Source organism: Solea senegalensis, linkage group LG21 (assembly GCF_019176455.1).
Source record: "Solea senegalensis isolate Sse05_10M linkage group LG21, IFAPA_SoseM_1, whole genome shotgun sequence".
Classification (NCBI taxonomy): domain Eukaryota; kingdom Metazoa; phylum Chordata; class Actinopteri; order Pleuronectiformes; family Soleidae; genus Solea; species Solea senegalensis.
The window spans coordinates 3,068,616-3,092,571 of record NC_058040.1 but is presented as its reverse complement, the minus strand read 5'-3'; the positions used below and the strand labels follow the sequence as shown (position 1 = coordinate 3,092,571).

Sequence of the window (23,956 nt, the reverse complement as noted above, 5' to 3'; positions counted from 1 at the left end):
GGAGCAGAGGGGAGGAGCGTGGAAATTTACCGGCAGAGCAGCAGAGGAATGGAAGTGACACAACTTATATACAAATTAGAAACGTTTTTACAAATATAACAGTTGTTAGAAGCACATTGCCGAACTGTGTGAGTATTGACCAATTCCTATTAAATACATTTACTTACTTACTTTGTATTTTGTTAAATAAATTTGTCTTATTTCACGTTACACGTGCCTTTATCCGTGTTTTGTTGTCGTAATGCACACATCTGGTCCACACTTTCATTTAAGCGTCCACGTTAACGAGTTCAACATAAATATAATGTTGTTATAACTATTTCTAGTAGCTGTATGAGGAGGAAATAAAGACTACTACAACTACAGGAAAACTATATTAAACAGGCCATAGCATGGTCCTATCTCACTTATATGTGAGATATGGAGGTGTACTTACAAACATGAAGTCGTTTTTATGGTCAAAAACCTCCTAGTCGCTGCAAACGAGCCGATGTAAATGTCTCATCCCTGACACTCTCACAGCCACGTTGTTTCAGTCCAAAACCACACCCGCGGAACACGGACTGTCTTGTGATTGGCCCAGTTACCTGGAAGTGACGTAATTGGCACGTCAGCTCAAGACCCGCAGCTCCTCCTCTAGAAAGGCAGATGCCACCCTAGCAATTATGAAAACATTGAGTAATGTCGTTGTCACGACCCCTCGACGTAATCCCTTACGCGTTTGATCCGGACCCTGAGCCAGAGTCAGAAGACACTGTGACGAGTGAACCACCTCCGTCGCAAAGACTGCTGCAGGACGCCTGTAGCTTGGATTACGTTGTGGTTACCGACATGCATGCAAATGAAACACGAGCGAACACGTGTAGCTTAGCCTGTAGCCAACTATTGCTAACGCTAAACGACAAAACAAGCACACAACAACAGTTTTACGGTTTGTAAATATTGTAATATACGTATTGTTGGCACTGCTCCTTCATTTAGGTGAAGTTTGGTGCTGTGTCCTGCTTTATATTGCTACTTTCAACCAAAGAAGAAGAAGAACTACTCTCATTGTAGCTGCTGAGCGTATTGTTTGTAAGGAGCCCTGAACATGACATGGTAAAAAAATTAATTGTAGCTGTAACGTGCGCACAAAATACTACTTTGTGGCCACGTAATATGTATAATCAGCGCATGTTATACTTATTTCGTGGCCACGAAGTAGGTATAATGTGCGCACAAAATACAAATTAATAATACTATCATTCCTGGACACCTGGGGGGTATTCCATCAACGTAGCTAAGAATTGCCAGACTTAGGTGTAAGCTTGAAGCTTGACTAAGCTCCACCTCCCAATCTAGTCGTTCCATCAAGTTAAATCAGCTGGCTCCAACTGGAAACGAGCGTGCAGAGATGTTCTCCGCAGCGGAGCAAACCCTCCTCATGGAGGTATATGAGGATTACAGCCACATAATCCGAAAGAAGGACAATACCGCGGCAGTCAATAAAGCGAGGGATGTGGCGTGGCAGAATATTGCAGACAGACTGAAAGTGACAAAGAAAATGAAGTATTTCAGCATCATCATGTTATATAAATTCTCCATCAAAGGGACAAAATATATGTAGACAATAATCTACCAATTGATTTCTTGATGGTTTTTGTTTTAAACTAATCAATTATGTGGACCTATTAATGCAACCAAATCCCTACAATTAAAAGGAAAATCCCCAAAGAACAAAAAAACAGCCCTAATAAGTAACATTCATATGAACATAATTAAAATAGCATTATTGTTTCACTGCAATTTATGTAAATTCTCCGTATTTTATCATTTGGCAGCCCTAGTAGTAATGTTAGAACGTGATATTCATCACATTTATCAACTGATTGTTATGCAAATTGATGGGATAGCTTTCATTTATTTCCCCCATTGATCTGTTTAATTGTATAGAATTGATATCATTTTCATTTAAGCCTGTCATTTTTTATTATATTTTATTTTGGTGATAATGTTCTTTAATGTACTTATAGATAATATATAATTGTTAGTCTAAATAATTTCTTGAATACATTTTATTATATAGTTTATGTTTTACATATTATTTTATCATTCCATGACAGTTGTGTGTCTCTGTTTCTGTCTATTGGACATTCTTTGATCATAGATGGTGCTAAGCTTCACTTTTAGCCTGCTACAGACCAGGTTTGCCCGGCAGCATAAGTTACCATGGTTACTTGGCTGGCATTCACATTAGCCACCTTGGTGGAACAGGGTTGAGGCTCAGATTGATGGAACGGAAACCTGAGCCACAGTTATGGCTTAGCCATGGTTGAGGCTTAGCCAGAGTCATAGTTTCCATGGTTACTGAGTTGGGGCTAATCTCAGCCTCGTTGATGGAACCGAACTCTCATATTAGCCAGACTTGGCCATTTAAGCTTGGCTTTGCCTTTAGCCTGCTTGATGGAATACCCCCTGGGTAAGCAAATTGAGCGGTGTTGTGTTGTTATTGTCGTACCTGCGCCGGTAAAGAAACCTGCCTCTCAATATTCTGTTTAAATGCCTCTCTGTAATAATGGTTCCTTGCAACGACAGGTTTTTCAGAATGTCTTTGTAGCTCATTCCCAGCTTAAAATAAAACTCTATCACGCTATCTATGTCCATTGTGTGGCTTTAGCCACTCTACTGCCTCTACCTTTGACCTTAGAGGAGGTGCGTTCGATTTGCTTACCCAACTGTCCAGGAATGATGATATTATTAATTAGTATTTCGTGCAGACATTATACCTATTTCCTGGCCACGAAATAGTATTTTGTGTGCATGTTATAGCTATTTATTCATGTCATGTCCGGGACTCCGTACAACCAATACGCTCAGCAGCTACAACGAGAGTAGTTCTTCTTCTTCTTCTTCTACGGTTGGCGCATAATACATTTAATAAAGCAATGATTACAACCAAATGTCTTATTACTATTCTAAAAATATTGCTGGCAAATACGTTTAGTCTTATATTCTGTCTCTCGTTGAGAGGGAACATCAACAACATCAACAATCCACTTATTTAACTAAGGAGAATGTGATTATGTTATAAATAAAGCTCTCTCTCCCTCTCTCGCTACCATTGACACATTAAAAAAAAAAGACAAAGTAGTGATTTTAACAGGCTGTTTATTGACTCACATTCACCATAACAATGCAATGGCAGCAGTTCAAAGCGAAGACAATATTATAATAATAATAATAATAATAATAATAATTAATATTGCTCTTGAGAGTTCAAGGAGCTGAGAAAAGACTCGGAGGCGACCCCTGAGGGACAGGACAACTACAACGTCTGGTGGGGGTCAAGCATTGCGTACTGGACCTTTAATTTATTTTATAAATGCTTTCAAAATTGCCTCTAGCTATTAATGTACATATTAAATTCCGACCTCTTCTTTAACCAACATTTTTGCATAGTTTATTAACATTCGTGTGAAGAAGAAGAATCACTGTGCAATGTCGTAATAATACTCTCGTAGTCTCGGCTCGACGGTGGTGAATCCAGGCCGCTCGTCGGCTCTGTAACACACAAGCAAACAAGAACGCGCCGCGTGGATTTCTGCTCGTGGCTCTTTGACACCGTCACAGCAGCCTGTGATGAATTATCGGATCCACAACTCTTTGTACTTACTTGTAGGTCCAGCAGGCTCTCATGAGGTCAAACATCTCTGGTGGACAGTGCTGTGGAGCTTCCATGCGCAATCCACTCTCAATCATCTGCATGACATCATTTCCTTTCATTCCCTGTCAACAATAATATTATATTTAGTCACTAAATGTGCTTTTGGTGATTTATGTCACCATTAAACATAAACTGAGGTGAAAATTCTTATTCAGAATAACACATTTGAAGTGACTGATGTGTATGCTGTGATGTTTAATCTCCACAATTAAACATGATGTGGGAGAGTGACTGTTTTACAACGTGAGAGAAAGTGTGGTGAATTCACTCCCTCTTTTCTCTGGAGGTCACTTTCTGAGTGAGTGAGTGAGTCGTTGTTCATACCTTGTATGGTTTCTGGCCGTAGGAGAAGGCCTCCCACATGAGCACACCAAAGCTCCACACATCACTTTTGGATGAGAATTTGAAGTAATTGATGCACTCAGGAGCGTACCATTTCACTGGCCACTTTCCATGACCCTTGGCCTGAAGGACGCACACACATACACACAATACAAACATGTTAGTGACTTCCATTATGCCACCAAACCATTCAAAGTAGATGAAGGTAACACACCTTGTAGTAGTTCTGCTCCTCAGCCACAGCTTTGGAGAGACCAAAGTCACTGATTTTGGCGTAGTGCTGTGTGACCAGCAGCACGTTCCTGGCAGCCAGGTCCCTGTGGACAAAGTTATGCTCTTCCAGGTACTTCATTCCCATGGACACCTGGTGCACCAGCTCCGTGATGTTCTTTATGGTGGTTTGCCTGTGGATGATCACATGTGAGACAGTCAGTGTTTTCTCTGACACCTTATTGAAAAACCATTGAACTGAAACTGTGTGTCATAAAGACATGCATCTTGTCTGTTCTTCAGAATAAGCGGAACCCTGTTTAAAGCACATACTTGTTTCTCTGCAGGAACTTGTGGAGAGGTCCGAGCTCAGCCAGCTCCATCACCAGCATCAGGTTCTCAGCTTCACAGGTGCCAATCATGCGGACAATGTAAGGATTGTCCAGCTGCTGCATGACGTTGGCCTCTCGCAGCATCTCCTCGCGCACCGCCAGGTTGTTGTCATCGTTCTTTAGGATTTTCACCGCAACAGGCTTCTCTATCCTAATACACAGGGAGGAAGACCTGGTTTGTATATGTTGTGACTTGGTGCTATGCAAATAAAATTGAATTGATGCCTGTGATTTACTTTCTCATCTTGTAGATGCCCTTCATGACTGTACCAAAGTTCCCTGAGCCCAGCTCTCCGTCCTCCAGGTAAAGGTGACTGCGATCCACTGTGGGGCTCCGCAGTTCATCCGGGTCGGCGTACGGACTCAGATACTCCTGTGTGTCCATCGGCATCGCCTCTGAAGGAGAAATGCCACATTAGGAGAATATTATTCAATGATTTGCTTGATTATGAAACGTTGATCAGTTACTGTGACTATTATAATATATTATAAAATTATTAAAAACAAATGTTTTGTCAACAATTGCATTTAAAACAAGAGGAACCTCCTTTGTGGTGCATCTATTACAGAGGTTTCTTCAATGCATCTTGTAAACGCTCCTTTAAGCTCAACCTGCTATAGATCATAATACAGACCATAAATAAAGGTGGTCTGAGACACATTCTGCAGAAAACGTAGTACGAGTATAAAAGGTAATGAATAAATAAATAAATAAATCTATCTTTAAGATGTACTTCCACCTCTATATTGTAAATAACGTACCTTTGCTGTCGATTTGGTTATTGGCCGCCCTGGTTTCATAAGTATTGAGATTGTCTGTGGTGTTGTGTCGAGATCCAGATCCTTGGCTCTGTCATCGGTCAGTAAGGACAATTTTTACACAGTGAAAACACATACAGCACATTTATATAATTTTGCACTGCTAAAATAATAAAAAAAAAACTGCATCAAAAGGGAAATACTAAAGTTTTACAATAACAATAAAATACACAAGTAATTACGAAGCAAGGAATCCTGTATTAGAGTGATCAACCAATGTTTGATTCAAATGAGTGAGAGGATGTTAAATTTTCACTGTTCATTGAGTGTTTGTGGAATATGTTTTCATTCATCATATCACTCTAATACATGGTGCCAATAAAACAGCGTATTGTATGATTATCCATACAAAGGTTTTAGAGGAAAATAATACATACGAAAGGTTAACATCATTCACATGCATTTAAAGAAGGGGTATGGAACAATTCAATTCAATGCTTTACTGTCCAAATCTTCCGCTGACCACAGTGTGACAATCTGCTAACGTACAATTATGTCCCACACCCCTGCTTTAAAAATGTGCACATCCAAGAACCCTTCTGAAGCTTTAGCATGGACCACTGAAGTGCCACATGGAAAATATTCAAAGCATTTATGAAAGGTGCTGGAAAACTCAAAAAAGAAGAAGAAAGAAACTGGAAAGTGTGAGATGCAGAAGCTACACCTTTAGCAAAACAAGGTGACAAAGTCAAAGGTTTCAGGCAGGGGCTGCTGCCTTCCAACAGCTCACCCGGTGTGTTTGTATGTCCAGCTTCATTCAGCAGTGTCTTTCAGTGTGTGACATTATTTCAAGAGCAAACACATCATCAAAGGTTGGAAATGACCTTTTCCCTAGTTTGTGTCCTCCATCTCTCTCTGTGTGTCCTCATCTTGCAGGTTGCAGGATCCAGATCCAATTCCGAGGCTATCATTCATATCATATCATCACTATTATCATTATGTTATAATTAAAGTTAATATCAGTATCATTTTTATCAACAGTGTCTGCTGCTGCTTGTATAAATGACATTGTGGTTCTATAAACATGTCATCACTGACTCAGAACTGTCCTGTCTAAACTTAGAACTTGCTCCAGTTCTCTCGCTTCTGTCTCTACATCACCTCACCTCCCTCTTGTCCTTTCTGTCCCCCATTTTTCCTTTCACCCCAACCGGTCGAGGCACATGTTTGAGTCTGGTTCTGTCACTTTCTCTCCACTGATGCCGAGTGCTTGCTCATTGTCTGAACTGTTGGGTTTCTCTGCTCTCCACGACGTTGTCTGTGTACAGTTGTGATTCGGCGCTATACAAATACAATTGAATTGAATTGAATGGAATGAATTACCATAGTGTATTGTGTCGATTTTGTGGAGGTCAGTAATGCTAAAGAGCCTGTAACTCATCTGAGGGAACACCTGTGAGTAGCTCACAGCTACTTAAGTGAGTGATTTACAGTACAAACAAAACAAAACTGTTTGACTTGATGCTGCTGCTGATTATCTCATTAGGATTCATCATCATTGTCCTGAACCTGAAGATTTTCATGACAAGATAGTTAGGAGATAGACAGGAGTCTTTGTTGCCAGGCGGGACATGATGACCCATTATGACATGTTTGCTCTTGATATGCACACACAGCTGGAAGCAGTTAGTTAGCTACTTAATGGACCACAGCCAGTGTTTACAGACTGTGGCTCAGAATGTTATTGCATTAAATAATGTAGAGACTATCACGCAAAAGCCAAACAGTGTTAAACAGTGCTGTGAAACAACAACAGCTTCAGGAGGAGGAGGAGGAGGAGGTGTGTTAGTGCACCTTTTTTCGCCCAAGTATGGGAACAGTTTTGAGTTTGGAGAGTAATCCACCTGCTGCATTGTGCTAGAAACCAAAATGTCAGAGAGGTTATCATGATGTGATCTGAGGACGTTCAGTCGATGACAGTACAGTAGAAATGAGAACAGCTTGTGTCATTATCTCGGTGAGTCATTCAACTGTAAACTACAGGAAGCAGAGGCACAGCGTTCACTCAGGACATGACATGTTCCTTTTTATTTTACTGAAGACTCTATCCTTACTCTATCCACATGTGTGGATATGAGTAAGTATATTTGAGGTGTTTGGACTTGTGGTTGTATGAAGTACTGACAAAGTATTTTGACTTTTTTCCTAATAACATTCATTAGGATAAATGTGAAAATCACAGGATAAAAGAGAAAGGAAAAAGAAATCTACAGACAACTGTTAATAAATGTGGGAATAAACCTTAAAAATAGCGACAGCGTAACAATATTTCAGTTCAGTGTCTCACAGACGGAACCATTCTGTCAACAAATATTTTTAATGAACTGATTCTAATGATTCGGTTACACCAAAAAAACAACTGCTTTACAAGTCACTAGTCACTAGATTGTGTGTGGTGTGCAGATTATTGGATTGGATTATTATGGAGTGGAAAAGCACCACATCACACCAAAGATGTCTGTCTTATGCTGGCTCGGTGCAGGACCGCCAGCAGGGGGCGCACCCAACCAGACTCAGCCAGAAGTGACTTTGTGTTAGTACCTCATAAAACCACAAAAAAACATGAATTTGTGTTCTGATAGTCATGTTTCTATGTGAGTAATTATAAGATTCTTCATGGATCACACATGAGTTTGTGACCTTGTGTGTTTCCTGCACGGCTGTGTGACGCTGAGGCTGGAACACAGTCGTCTGACAAATACAGACAGACTGGGTGAAAAGGATAATGTAAATCTTTTGGTACATACTGTACCACAAGTGATGACAGTATGAACAATTTCCTTTTACTAAACATATAACACAACTTCCTGTTTTTGCACCAGTTCACTGGACCATGAGGATATGCAAATTCATAAATGACACAACAGACACCGAGATAGACATAGAGACAGAGACAGAGGGAGAGACAACTTACAAAGGCAGAGGCTAGTCCAGGATGGTCTGGTGGGAGCAGTGGCCGCCCTGTCAGTATGACAGCAAATGTGCCTTAGAATATTGTCCTACACATTTGTCTGCAGCAGACTTTGAATGGCTGTGACATTACAGTAGCCTTTACCTGTTTCTCCATCAGGTCTTGGACAAGGCTCTGTCAGCACTCGCAGAAGGCCGTCAGGTTTGTATGAGTAGTGCTCCACCAGCTGTGATACAAAGGAAAAGTATACATCATATACATCACACATCAGCGTCAACACTAGAGTCATGCCTGACCACATTCTTGTTATCAGGCTCTTGCCAGAGTTTAACCAGGGCTTCAGAGTTTGGAAATTATCATGGACCAAGATAGGGTAGGGCTATAGTGTTTGAAGATAATATGTTAATCTAATAAAGGACAAGTTCCATTAAACAAAATTAATAGTTTTATTTTTGCCTTTCACAACAAAAAAAAGACGTATTTTCAGGAAACCTAAAATACGCTGGTTTTGGAACGGTTGATCGGAGCTGATACACATCCATTCTACTGAATGTGTCAAAGCCTGTGGGGTCTGTGTCTCAGTTGCAGAGGGTCAGAGTGGATATGCAGCACTTCTATTTCTGGCGGATGCTGCATACATTCAATGGAATTCAGCACAAGCGGGAGAGGAAGTAGTAAAAATAAGACTTGAGAGCTCTGGTTTAACAGAGATCAAAGTCATTTGATACATTTCCTGGAATAGAATAGAATAGAATACCCAACATAGGATTATAAGATGGCTGCTGCACAATGTATCCCTGGTTTTGTTCCACTTGTCTCTGGAATGTAGTGAATCCAGAGGTGACGTCACTCACACACACACACAAGTACTGATGTAAAAAGAGAAACTGACGTTTCTTCTTAAAAACGTTTTCAGTCAACATTGTTTCAAGAGATGACTTCATACACGCGAACGACGTTAAAACACTGACTGCAGTACATATGCCAGGCCTGTATGTGGCACTGTGTCGCTTCCATATAGCTTGCATACGACGTATGCAATGACAGAAGCAGACGAAGAACACCACGACAAAGCTAGTGACAGCAAATACGAGAGAGGCGGGGCTATGGCATCATTGTTTTACCAAAATTGCGTTTTATGTTGTATACACAAAAATAACACAAAAAGTGTTTTCGTTTTCCAAAAAGAGCATGTTAGGACTCACCATGTGGATAATAATACAAATACAAACTCATGGTGTTCACCTGCCACAGGGTGTCAAACTTCTTTCCATCTGGAATAGAGAGTTTTCCACCGCTGTCTTTGTCGATGCGATAATGCATGACTTGTCCTTCATGGAGTAAACACAGAGCATAGGATCCACTCGTGTCCCTCTGGCGAATCCTGAGAGGAAGACATGGGACAACCAAGTTCAGCTCAGTGTTCACGACCATATTCTACAAGGGACAGTGATGTGATTGACAGACAGACAGACAGATGGTATAAACTGTAAATATACCAAACCATGATGGACACAAAAGTGTATTAATACATTAATGACACGAGAGAAGTGTAATAGTGTTTTGTTCTTGGTTGTAATCCAGAGTCTAAACTGTTGAAATGATCCTGAGTGACTGAACAAAGGGACCATCACATTTGTCACGCTCTTGTTTGGCTACTTCAGGAAGTCCTTTGCAAACTACTAGAAACGGAAACCAAAAGTTTGTGTGTGTGTGTGCGTGCATTCTTGTATTTGTGGCTTTGTGAGGACCAAAACTCCATAATGTCAGGAGGACATTTTCTCACTTCTCAGGGCTTTTTGAGGATTAAGAAGTGGTTTTAGGGTGAGAATTGGTTTATGATTTATACAAATGAGTGTGTGTGTGTGAGAGATCGAGAGAATACTTGTATTTGTTACCTCCTTGATACCTTTTCCAGCATCTCACACTGTTTCAATGCAGAGCTGCGAGACATTTACACCACATTCATTGTGACATGTAGCATACTAAGAGAAGGTAGATGAGTAAGTCCAAAGTGAAAAAGTCACTAAAGTGTAGTTGATTCTAAACCTGTCCCAGATGGAAATGACAAACAAAAACATAATAAAAGAAAGAAATAGTTTGGTCATAGCAGTGGGAATGTGTAAGGGGATGAATGTGGTCATGTGACAACTATTGACTTTCATTTCCAAACCTTTTCATGTAAAGATATCACACTAATGGTAAGCAACAATAATTCTTATCACCAAGCTTTTACTCAGATAGGAAGTAAATGTATAATTACTGTAATATTATCTCCTTACCTCCCTTACACCACTATTGTTATTACCAAACAATAATAATAATAATAATAGTACTAATATTAACACTGGATCTTGACATTTTTGTACTTGATTCAGATTTACATTAACCACAGATCAATCATAGAGATATTGATTATTGAATTTATGTATTGTGTTAATATTTACAAAAAGACAAAATTTTTCTTTGTTTTTCAGAAATAGAAATAATAGTGAATCTTTTTTTCATTTCGCATATTATGAAAAGAAACAATGACATGTGGACTGCTGGTTTTGTTTTCATTCTATTCACTCGTAGTTTATCTTTGTTTCTGGGATGTTTCAGATGTTTGTCTCCCTAACAACTGGAACATGCCACTCGATACGAGTCTCTGTTTATGGTTGTTGTCTTGCTACAAACCTGCGCATATAAAGCTATAACATCATTAGTCCTAACAACCTGCTTCTGAAGAGACTGCAGGAAGAAGTTCTGGTCATGTGAAGCAACATGTTAGGGGTTCCTGCAACAGGAAATGCTGTGAGAACCTCAGTGCCCATGTGACTTTATTCTCCTATGTTACACGTGTAACAAAGGTTTCCTGTTTTAAACAGACCACAGAAGAAATGAAGTCCGAATTAATGTGATGTGCACTAAAAACCATACGAGGATCATGAGACCTACTGAGCTGTTAAAGCTCCGATACGTAACAGTCTCATATTAAGCAAATAATTACTGTAAAACTTTTTAAAGTCGAACTTTGTAGCATGTATCATAATACAACATAAAATGACTGTTATCGAATAATCGATTAGTTCTTTTATTTTTAAAAGTCTATTAGCGTGCGCAACTGTTACGCTGATGTAAAGGGAAATTTTCCTGCTTTTCATAGAAACCACTGTATCGTATTTGAGCATCAGCTCAGACGAGAGGGCTCCGGCTGCGAGATGTAAGACGTAAGCAGATCTCACAGGAGGAACTTTATACTTGTGATCATGAGGCGTCTATGGAATGTATGGTCTATGGAGAAAACACACAATTGAAGTAAACACTCGAAACAAAACTTAATAAAACGAAACAACACAGTTTTAAGATCTTTTGAGGCGAGAAATTAATCATTTACGTTTATGTTTATGTATCAAGAACATAACAGTCTCAGAGCAGCGTCATCTCTGAGCGAGAAATACTGACGTGTTGAAATATAGGAAGCTGACGACAGACAGGTCACTGTGGAAACGGAGGCAACACGAGGAACTTCAGCCAATGTTAGCACACGCTCGTGCTCTTACACTTTGTAGGTGGAGATGAAATGTATGCAACAGAGATGCACCGAAACAAAAATGGCCAAAACAGATTTTCAGTTTTCGACTTTTAACACCGAAACAACACGACTGAACCAGGATGTTGTGATGACGTGTGTAAAAACTATCTATTCCCGCTTAGAGTCGGTCCAAGATCAGTTTGGAACGCCAATAAAACGCTTCCAACACGATGTGAGAACACGGTGGAACGGCACCTGTTAAACGCAGGAAAGTCTCTTTTTGCAAAAGCCAAACTTAGCTGCATAGAGCGCAGATTTTGAACTCCCCGCAACAGTGAATTTGAATAGATTTAAATGAGACCATGTGAGTAAAAACACTGTTAAACACTTACAGGAACTTTCCATTAGTGCGGGCGCCGCCCTGAAGTCTGGGCTCAGAGTCTTCTCGTGCGATTGATCCATGGAACCAGGGCATTTGTTCATGTGCAGTGGTGGCGATGAGCTTCTCCAGCTGAGGCCTCTGGCTGATGATGGCCTGCTCCAGAGCTGCTCCCTGAACACAAATCACAACAAGAGCCCGATCTGTGATGAGTCCATGACACACTTATATGATACCCTCGTATAACAGAGAGGGAATCAACAATATCAAGTGACATTTAGTGACCATAAAATTAGGGACGCACCGAAATGAAAATTGTTGACCGAGATCGAAAGAAATGATTATGCTAATTCTGTTTATGCTAAATCATTGTTTTTATAATCTGATTTTATTGTTATGGCTGAGACTGTGTTACATGAACAGAAATCACGACATGAACTTCTGCAAAGTGTTGCCTGTATCCTCTCTGCTTCCTTCTTGCCAGTAGTTCACATGGATGTATTATAAGAACTGGATAGAGCACCGCCCCCTCTGCCTTGAAGGTGGCCACTTGTGGTAGTGCAACAATAGTAAAAGAGAGTGAAAGTTTTATAAAAAAAAAAAACTTTTATAGATATTTATATTCTGTATTTTGAATTCATGGAGTTTCAAACTTGTAAAACCTTCCTAAAGGCCATAAAAAGCTCAGAAAAATCTTATTTCCCAGAGTGACGTCACAGCTGTGTACGAGCACATGAAAGTGTGGTCATGTGGCATCTCGGGAATGACGCTACTGTGAGGGAAACTTTATGAGAAATGTGAATAAATGAAAGCAACGAGGGTGTTTTATTACATTTTTTTTAAATATTCCGACAAAGCAGGTTTTGGTTATTCATTCGTCGCTCATTAGCATTTATTTTCAAACTTATTATCGATGTGGACTGATTGAGGAGAGGACACTGACATGGCGACACAGTCCTCAACAGCGTCTTGGATTGATCTCGTGTGTTTTGAGGGATGAAGGCAAAATTTGAATGCACAGTTTCGAGTGAAGTAATTGGTTTCGAAGATTAGTCTGCAGTCATGGATTTGTATTTAAAGGTTTGGGAAATGAAACCACATTTTAGCGAATGACAGCAAAAGACTCCATCTCTTATAGAAAGCACGTTGGGTGTGACAGGCTCTATAGTGAGTCTGCTTTTTGTTCCGTTAGACCAGTTTTTAGCAGGTGACAGTTGGTATTTTGGTGCGTACAATGATAATGAATGATAATCATCAGAGTGATGCACACAGCAGAAACAAACCTGCAGGTTCCACGTCTGTTTCACATACTCCCGGATCAGTCTTTCCTTCAGATCCTCAAATGGCCCCACCTTGGGCTGCATGTTCCTGGGCCTGTTGCACGGCTTCTTGAGCAGACACACAAGGCCGTCCGTCTCCTGGGAGTGATAGTCGATCACGTCCATGGGGTTGCTGTGGCTCTTACCACCAGCTATAGCGTATGTTTCCTTTGGTTCTCTTTCGATGGTGTAGTGGTAACATCGGCCTGAATACAGCACAGAGAGTGCAAAGCCCCCGAGGTAGTTGCGGCTCTGCCGTAGCAGGTACGAGCCATTGCTCGTGCCTGTGTGCTGCAGGTACTTCTCTGCCTCCTCTCTGGTGATGTTGCCATAGAAGAAAGGCAGTGTGTTTACAATGTCAGCCATTTTGACCTTTGGTGGTGATGGTGGGAGCTCTTTAAAGGATGTTTCCTCACAAAGTTCAGCCACCAGGATGCAGGAAACCTAAAAACAAAAGCAGAAAATAAGAATCAAGATTATTTTACTCAGAAGAACAAAAGTTAAAAACTGGGGGCTGGTTTTTAACTTTAGATATTTACATTTGACTGTTTTAGCCTGATGACGATGGTCTAGGACGTTAAATACAATCATTCTTGCAAGTTGAAATAGTGTCTCCTTACTACTGCATGACCTAGGCTGTCTGTTATTAGATGACACTTTTGTTGACTGGCTAAACTCAGTTTTTCCCTTCAATAAAAAGCAACAGTCAAGCTCCAATGTTACTGGTTCCTGCTACAATGTTGATAATAAAAAACAACAACAACAGCTATACTACAAAAGTATAAATTGATCAAGTCCTAATCCACATGGCAGTGAACAACAAAACATTAACAGATTAGAGCTGAAGATCTTTGCCCAAACCCGTCGGTGCCGGCTTAATTTCTATCATTCTACACGGGCTCGGGCGAAAGTGGATGCTGAGGAGGCAGCGGCCAAACTGGGCTTTTTAACACACAGGTATCCAACACTTCAGTTTCTGGTGTGAGAAACTGAAACTCCACTGGGCTGCCCTCAGCAAACTTGTCACACTCTTCTGCATGTGGAGGGTCGAGACCCAGAGCTCTCCGGAGTCAAACCCACTGCTCATCCTAGGCCTAATTTAGAGTGTTGAGATGTTACGATGTTAACAGAGGACTTGTTTTATTTCTTTGTTCCACCTTCCATAAAGCTGTAAAAGTATAAATGACTAATTCTTGACAAAATGCAGAGGAGCCGTGTGCATGTGCACATTTGAATAATGTCGGGTTAATCAAAATGTACTCGTCAGGCCGAATTCTGTTGGTCTCAGGCCTTGATTACAGCTCTGTAACAGATAGCACAAATATGAAATACTACAAAAAGGTCCTGAGCTACGAAATGATGTCACAGCTTTTCACAGTAGCCAAACTAACCACAGCGCAGCGACAGCAGAGGCCGACGCAGACTCCTGTGCACTGCAGTGATGTGTGAGATGGATGCAGCGTTAAAAGTGTCACACTTGAGCGCTGTTTTTACCGGATTGTAGATTATTATGTCTCAAAGAGAACACGGACAACTCAAGATATGTTCAGTCACTGTCTTAAAAATAAAGAAGCATGTTTGTCACATACTGTACATAATCTATCTGTAATTGTGATCTAAATAGTGAGAGTAATGATGACGTCTAGTGGGAGCTTTGGTGCTTCTGTCCAAATAACTTGAAAATATTGACGTAATGTCAATGTCAGTCATTTTCTGGTAAAGTAATTCTTGTTCAGTTATCAAAATTGACACAAATTTAATTTAAAACAGTTTATGACTGCTTTAAATTAAATTCATGAAACAGCAGAGATTTGTCTTTATTACATTGTTCGATAAATAAATTCACAATTTAAGCTGGTTTTTCAAAAGTGTAGTGTCTTATTAAATTGATATTATTATAAGTCTCGCTTCGGACATAAAACTAATGATCTGTATATCACATCTTCATATTTTGTCTTGACAGTTACACAACTCAACTTCACTTCACACGTTCGTCATCCTGCTGTCCTCATCATTATTCACTGGGTGCGTGAATTTAAAAAAAAAGAAGAAGAGAAAATGTATATAAATTTCAGGCCAACATGTTTATACTCAGTGAAAGATGAAAAAATACAGTAGACTATAAGAATAACCTTAGCATTCAACTGTCCATAACAAGAAGATCAACAGTGTAACTTTGGTGAAGATTTGGAAAACGTTGGAAAATGTGGGCTGAACGCTTCAGAATATATACAGTGCAAAAATAATAATATATAATATATTTTTTTTAAATATATTGAACAATATTTAGGAGCAAACTTTGAGAAAAAAATACTTTTCTTTCTGTTTTCTTTTAGAATAAACACAAACTGTACTGTTGGTAAATCCATGATAAAAAAAAAAGCTGGTCATGTAAATTAAGGAAATAAGGTCAGTTTAGCCAACATGACTGCGGTGGTTTCATATTTAAATTTGACTGACTTTGACTTCCTTCCTTCCAGCTCGACTGAGTAAAAATAACATGTGAAATTCCCTTTATTTCTACTTTTATATTATTTTATTTGACATTTGTCATGGTAAAAGTTGAGCTCATGAGTTCTTTATAATTCATCTCCTGTTTGAACAGATGCTTCGATAGAAAGTGAAAACATCTTCCTTGTTGAACGCGATTGTAACGCTGATCATTAAGAAATGGAGTGGAGTGTCTTTTGTGTAACATATAACACATGAACCACATGAGTATTAATCTGGGTATTTTTCTTACTTTTAAACTTAGATAGTCCACATTTAAATTTAAACTTATTTTAAAATACTTTTTTTTTTTGATTTATGGCTTTACACGTTATTCATTTTGTCATTTTTGAACTGAACATGGTAGAAAATATCTAGAAAACAAGGATGTGTTTAGTTCTAAAATTATAACTGAACGTAATCTTAATATTATTTTCTAAGAATGTGAACTTTCTTCATTCAAACAAATGATTTAGTGTAGATTTGACGCGACACACTGTTTTTCTCAGCCTCTAAACGTATACATTACGTATATTTTGTTTCTTTTTTTCCTCCGGACAATCTGAGAGGAGAATATTTTTCATTTGATTTCAGGTTTAAGCATTATTGATCGTTAACTGATGATAAAAATGTAGAATAAGAAACGTAGGGGAGTATATCCACTTTTAATTTATTTACATTTTTTTCTTCTTTATAGTTTAAAAACAAACAAACAAAAAAACATCGATACACAAATTGTGGCTAATCCTTTTCTGAGTGCTAAAACATTCCTTTGGTTCCTTCAGTGAAGCTGTGTCAGGACGAGGGTAAAAGAACAATACAACCACACATGGTGAAAAGAGGAGTGGTCTCACTTCATTCCTCTCATTTCTCTAATGACACTCACTTCACTCACAGTAGTAAATGATGTGATGAGCATTTATCAGCTGTTTATTCATGTTGTAACTACACATTTAATTCACTTATACAGGTTAATTCAGGCATCAATTCATACATTCATCCAAGGGTTTGTAAAACTGCTGGTAACACAGTAACAACTGCTGTTGATGCACGTACGGAATGAGCATTACTTAACTATAAGTAATATTAACCACTGTCATCCTTTATTAATGTAAGCTTTTATCAAAGACTTGACATTAAATAAGCCTCAGATGAACACACGTCACCATGTATCAACTATTCATCCCTTCACATTAATAAAGGGTAATAAATTATAGTGAAGTGATGCTTATTCCGTACTCACACACATTTATGAATCATAGTTATGAGATGCACGATTTATTATTATCATACAATGAATAATGTGTAACCCTTGAATAAACTGTTGGTAAATGCATAACAGCATAACATAATGTTAATAAACGTAAACACTTAAGTGTTACAGCTTTTTGTTCCTTTTTTCTGATCCAAATAAGTAAAGTGAGTAAAGTGTAAAGTGCAGAATCCTGTTTGTTTGTTGGGTAAAAACTTACTGTGAATAATGCGGTGAAGCAGATCCGGACTCAGTTCTCCACTCCCTCAGCACGGCGGCGGCCTACAGTCCAAACGTCTGAGCGGCTCATCGTCAAATCTGCAGCTTCTGAAAATAAAGAGAAAGAAAGAAAAAGTTGATCCCGACTGTGTTCGAGCAGAGGAGGCCCCTCACACACACACACACACACAGAGTGAGGTGGTGCCGCACTCCCTCAAACTTCCTCATTTCAATAACTTCCTTCACGATTCAATTCTTTTACTTCTCTTTTTTCATCCAAACACTGACCATCATGTCTGCTTCATACAGGAAATGATGGCGACGGTGAGAACAGATACTTCACCGACTTAAACATCATTTACATAAAAGTAGCAAAAATACATTTTCACTGTTTTCTGCTTGAAAATGAATCTCTTGTAACCATGGCCACAGACGAACAGAAGAGATCATTGTTTTTTTCTTACTTTATTTACCTTTTTTTCCCCCATCATAATAAAAATATGGGTTAGGGTTACGACTGCCGCTAACCCATTAATATGAAATTATATATTATATATAAATATATTATAAAGGCTGTAGAATAGCCATACTGGATGTGAGATACATTATTTTAATAATGAAAACACATTAATAAGCAGTATTTGTTTGCTTTATTGAGTGGAGCTAATTCTGATGGGTATAACAATAATAATGACAATAATTAATTTGTCATCATCAGCTTTAGTGATTACAGATTAATTAAATAAATTTTTTTTAAATGTAAAAATTGACTGGAAATCTAAATGACTGTGATAAAAGTCCCCATTTTCAAGTGTAGCAGAAGTGATGAATTATAAACGGGTTTACGAGCACGGCTGTAGCTTCAGTAGCTAGGATGTGGTTAAAGACCGCGTTTACAGCAAGTCCACGGTCAGTGAAGCACCGCATGTGTGAGTGAACAGGGACACTCATTCATGGTGTCATCACTCAGGAAGTGTTCGTGTCCATGATGATATCTCACATCATTTTGAAAGTAAAAGCACATGTTTTGATATGGAATGATGCTTCACAATAAAAAAACAAAAAACAAAAAAACATATTAATTATGCAAAAGAAATCTATTGGAATCAAAAGCAGACAGAAATACATTTAAAAATGAAGTCATTAATAACGTGGACACCTGTAATGAAACAAGCTTATATAAATGTAATGTTGAATGTGTGTACGTTTTTAGAAATGTAAATATTATATTCTGTCTATATTCATATATTCCTCACACGCTGTGTTTAAAGAAAGTTGGTGGGCCGCATGTAAGCGATTGGGGGGCCACATGTGGCCCGTGTGCCGCCTGTTTGACACCTCTGGCCTAACCTAACCAAATCTTAGCCCTACACACACTTAGTATCTAACACTACACAAGTAGACCAGCAGGGGGGGGCACAACATGGTCCTCCAAACAGTATTTATTTCACAGCATGAAAACATGCTCAGTCTCAGGTCTACAGGTCCACCTCTGATCTCTGTCGTGTTCTTGGATGTTTCTTCGATTCTTAAAATCTGACTGAATGAATTCCCTTCAGCTGAGAAATCAGTCTGAATGTGAAACGTAATGTTCATGTCTTTAGAGTGAGGACATATTTGACCTGGTTTCTGCATGGAGTGTGCATGGGTTTCCGGTTTCCTCCCACTGTCCAAAAACATGCAGTTTGGGGAATAGGCAAATTGGATTGTCTATGTGTGTGTGTGTGTGTGATGGACAGGCGATGTGTTCAGGGTGTGACCCCCGACCTGTCGCCCTCTGTCAGCTGAGATTGGCACAGCAAACCCTGCGACCCTCATGTGGAGAATAGAGCGGTAGAAGATGGACATATGTTTAGGATTAACTGTTACAAGACATGTTTTTTCTGCTTGATATTCTTGTCCATGTGTCATTGTGGCGTACTGCAGTGTTTGAGGTGTTCCAGGTTTATTATAACAACAACACATAGACACATTTGAACGGATATTTTTGTGGTTATCGCTTTCAAACTCTATTATTCTATCTTTTATTTTCTCAAATGTTATTGCCTTGCTACTATTGTGTGATTGAAGCTGCTCTGACTGCACCGTGGCAACATCCACTGTTGTAGCGCTCTTCCACTACATAGCCTTTCTGTCCTTTTGCCATTAGTGATAGTTAGTGTTCACCTGTCTTCCCATCAAATTCAGAATTATTAAGACTTCTTTTTTAAAGACAAAATCCTTGATTTCATCTGCTAACGAGCATTATTTTAATTGTTTTTCCGGTTAATCCACTTTCATGTGGTTTATATTCTTTCATTTTACAAGTCTGTGGCTGTTTTAAAGATAAACATTTTCTGTTTTTATTAATATCTCATTATGACTAACAGTTCAAACGCTCTATTAAATCTACAAAGCATTGTATTACACATTAGTCAGTGCTAAATAGAGTCATGCACTGTCATCACAAGATCATAATGGCAGAAATTTAGAGCCAAACCACAACATGTGCAGTAAATGGTCATATAATCATATGATGACGTGAGTCTTATTATTCACAAAAATGATATTGCTAATCACGTCATGAATTTATTCAAACAACCATTTCTTAGACTCTCATTGGTCCCTGTGCAGCGACACAGGGTGAGGACAGGACACAGCAGCCTGACGAAGGTTGTGCAACAACACTGTGACATTTCACACAAGGCTCAGCTTCAGCTCTGTCTGGAGGTGATGCACTGAGAAATGGAAAGTCTCGATGTGAGCGTTACGTTTGTGGTCGTTCTGTTGTCCCCTTCTCTAACTGGGTCAGACTATCCGTGTCTCTTCCTTCTGAAGGAAGTGAAATATTTTCTCAAAGACTCAGTTTATGTTGAAATGTCTTTGAAGCCTCCGTCCTTCAGTTTGACTGTGATGTGTTTAGAAGAGAAGAGGGAAGGAGGGAGGAACTGTCTTTTATGTCTATATTCTATATGGCGCCATCTTGTGGAAGAAAAGGCTCATCACATTCAAAATACAGTTGGTTTTCTAGTAACGCCTGAAATATAATTAATATAATTAGAGATCAGTGCATCAAATCAGTAAAGGAGCATAGAACTCATCAAGGAAATGGTATTTGTGAAATATTGCACTTTATCTGACACCTCTGCGTGTACAATAGTAATGTTTATTATGGTCTGAACCAGGTACCACAAAAAAACACACCAGGTACCAGGTACTATCTCTGATGGAAAAGCAAAAAAAAATAAGACTCTATAAGACTCTATAAGACTCTAAGTTAAAGTTTCCATAGGTAATGTACGTCGTGATTTGTTGCTAGATAAATAAAACCAATTTGATTTGAGTGCATAAAAAGCACGGATCTTCATTTCATTTAGAGAGCACTCGAGAATGATTACTATGATTTTTTTCTTCAGTATTATTTGCCCTCAATCAGTTATGAAGACGCTGCTTTTTCCAGTAAAAGAGGAAAAATCGTCTCATAAAACATGTCCAGTAGGTGGCAGCACATGACCTTTTTAGGTACACCTGTTCAACTGCTTGTTAACATATAAAATGAGCCAATCACAGGACAGCGAGACATGGTAAAGATACTAAAGAGCATCACAATGATTTAAGATGAAAGTTCCAGTGTGTAAAACTAAAGTGAAATCATTTTCATTTTGTGTTTTTATAATGAGTCCACCATGGACAACATAAACATACCTGATGCTAAGTGAGGGATATTTCAGCTACACTGTGTAAACTTCACACTGTACCTTTAAGTGACTTTCTCTCTGCATGTCAGAAGTTGCTGATCTCCTGGAGTTTCCATGAAGGGAGGATACATGGGAGGAGGGTTGTGTCATGAAGGCCATCTGGAGAGTTCAATTCTCTGCCAAATCAAAGCAGGTGATCCGCTGTGGCGACCCCTGGAGAGAGCGAGAGAGGACAACGTTTGTAATGTTGCTTGTACAGGAATGTGCAGTGTGTTGCAGTAATGGTTGTTATTGTCCTGTGTCTATAATAGTGTGCCTGGTTATTAACGCTGGACGGAACATTCACTCAGCTGCACCTTTAACTGCAGCAGAGGCTGCACGAGCTTTGCTTTGTCACATATGGGATGTGATGTGATGTGATGTGATGTGATGTGTGGTGAATGTCTCTGCCCGGACACTTTACATAACACTGATGTCCTGTCCTCGTCTCCTCCATCATTTCGATGATAACCAACAGCTAAATGCAGGACATCAGGAGGAGGAGGAGGAGGAGGAGGAGACCCTCTGGTGTCCACTGAGCCGGTACATGCAGTACATACGATCATACGTTATTTTACACTCACCAAGAATGTGGCGCAGCCTGTCTGTGTGTCCGTCTGTCTCTGCGTGTGTGTAGGTGTCTGTCACCCCATCGTTACTCAGGCAGCAGCTCCTCCGTGGGTCTCTCACAGCTCAGCACAGACTCTGTTAGCACTGCTTTTAAAATGTTTATATACACACACACACACATTTCTCTCTGTTCTCAAACTCAAATGCATCACAGACTAACAATAATTATAAATATTATAATCATTATTATTATTATTATCGTTAATATTATTAATAATTGAATATTAAAATGATCACGTAGTCTGGTCCTTCGTGTGCTAAACACATATCGCCAGCAGGTGGTGCTGCTGCGACACTTATGTAATTATTGACCCGCTGGTGTCTTTGGCTGCATTTACACGGCATGATGCAAGTGACCCAAATCTAATTGAATTCCTCTCATGTGTCACAAATAATATGACCCATCCATGATGGTGTAAGCAGGAAGCACGTGGATTTAGATGTCGTTTCAGGTACTTTGCATGTGGAATTAAATCATCTATGAATCAGATACATATTTGCATGTATTCTCCTCAAGTCAGAGCGACTCAAACTTCCTAAAAAGCTGACGAGTGGTGAATGATATAAACAAATATCATTCAGGGCTCAAACCAGTGGACCCATGCCACGGTGTTATGCCTTTTAACACCACTTTCACTTCCACTTTGGCCTATTTACCATTTCCAGTTCAGTGACCAAGTCTCCACCGTGTGGTGTCTCCAAGGGATAACCAGTGTAAATTTTCAGATTTCACATATGGGTCACTTTTGAAAATGTAAGTCATTAACATATATATATGTATATATATATATATATACATATATATAGGCATGTCATTGCAATTGAAAATAAAGACATGCAGTTTAAATGTGATTTCAGTTCACTTCACAAAATCAGTATCTTACATAATAAACAAAATAATGACTACATAAATAAAGACCAAGCTTCTTTAGCTGCTGTCCACATGGGGACATTGTGGGTGTTTTTTACAGTATAGCACAAGTATGGTATGAATATAAGTACAAAAACAAGAAGAAGAAAGGATAAAATTGAAAAAGAACTATAAGAAGAATTAGGCAGATAATATAAGCATTTTAATATGGTATCATGAATTCAATACAATATACCAGATGTTTCCTATTTTTCCTCAGCCAAAGAATTCCAGGAAATTATATCGATTAACAATTTCAGATTATGTAACAAAAATGAATTTATTCATCATTGTACTGTGAGACCATATGCAAAGAGTAAAATCAAGTACAATACAGATGTTTTGGGTTGAGTCTGTAAAACAGGCTTGTTTTCATCAGCCAATCATCTCAGTCCTTGTAAGAAAGTTTCACATTGTGCGGCCATGTTGTTTTGATTAAAGTTAAGGTTTCAACGTCTACGTCTATTGTTCAAGTCAGCATTTTTGTTTAAAAATACTCGCTGCCAGATGTTTGCTGCTGCTGCTGTGTGTGTGTGTGTGTATGTAGTTGTTTTTGTTTTTATTGAGAAGGTAGCATATTGAAAACATGAGGTAGTACATAACATATATAGTATACAGACATAACAACACGTAAAATAACAAGAAATTAAAAAGACAAAGAAGAGTGCTAAATTAAAAGGGGGATGATACCATTTGGAGGTCCATAATGGACTACTTTTAGGAAGATTTAAACCTGGCCATCTTGACAGTTTTGTGAGTTCTAAACAAATAACCAACCAGATGATTAAAAAAGTCTAAAAAGAAGAGAAATCCAGGGGTTACATAAACTATTAAACTGTTTTCAAAGCCGTGTGATAGTTGGATTTGGCTATGGTTTGTATGTAGTGTTCATTGTCCTTTAGAAAAACAAGTGCCAAATGTTAATTAATGTATGAAATACCAATAAAATCAATAGATTTATAAACAAGAAGCATTTCACAGTTTTCCCCGTGTATTTCCTCATAACAGTGCATGTAGTCTTTCACTACACGGACAATGATCAATCTGCTGAATGATGAAGTCTCAAATGAATTTGTTATGTGAACAATGCCAGAAAAGATGTAGTGCACACTCAAGATGGTTGTTACAAAATTAACAGGTCACGTGC

The 23,956-nt window shown here is 38.9% G+C and overlaps 1 protein-coding gene across 4 annotated transcripts; it reads right to left on the bottom strand.

The window, feature by feature from the left end:
* Positions 1-3,130: 3,130 nt before the first annotated feature.
* Positions 3,131-21,427, bottom strand: syk (spleen tyrosine kinase). 4 transcript variants are annotated; one of them, XM_044012946.1, is made up of 15 exons: positions 21,291-21,427; positions 17,555-17,661; positions 13,557-14,036; positions 12,287-12,447; positions 9,623-9,761; positions 8,522-8,603; positions 8,381-8,427; positions 7,261-7,323; positions 5,410-5,497; positions 4,884-5,043; positions 4,589-4,798; positions 4,260-4,449; positions 4,028-4,168; positions 3,653-3,765; positions 3,131-3,540 (listed from the first exon to the last, which is right to left on the bottom strand). In XM_044012946.1, the coding sequence occupies exons 3-15, from the start codon at positions 13,956-13,958 to the stop codon at positions 3,468-3,470; spliced, it is 1,869 nt and encodes a 622-aa protein (XP_043868881.1). In that variant the 5' UTR covers positions 13,959-14,036; positions 17,555-17,661; positions 21,291-21,427; the 3' UTR covers positions 3,131-3,467. The 4 variants fall into 4 exon arrangements, with proteins under 4 accessions (XP_043868881.1, XP_043868880.1, XP_043868882.1 ...); XM_044012945.1 differs by lacking the exon at positions 21,291-21,427 and having other exon boundaries at positions 17,555-17,757; XM_044012947.1 differs by lacking the exons at positions 7,261-7,323; positions 21,291-21,427 and having other exon boundaries at positions 17,555-17,758.
* Between the last annotated feature and the right edge of the window lie 2,529 nt (positions 21,428-23,956).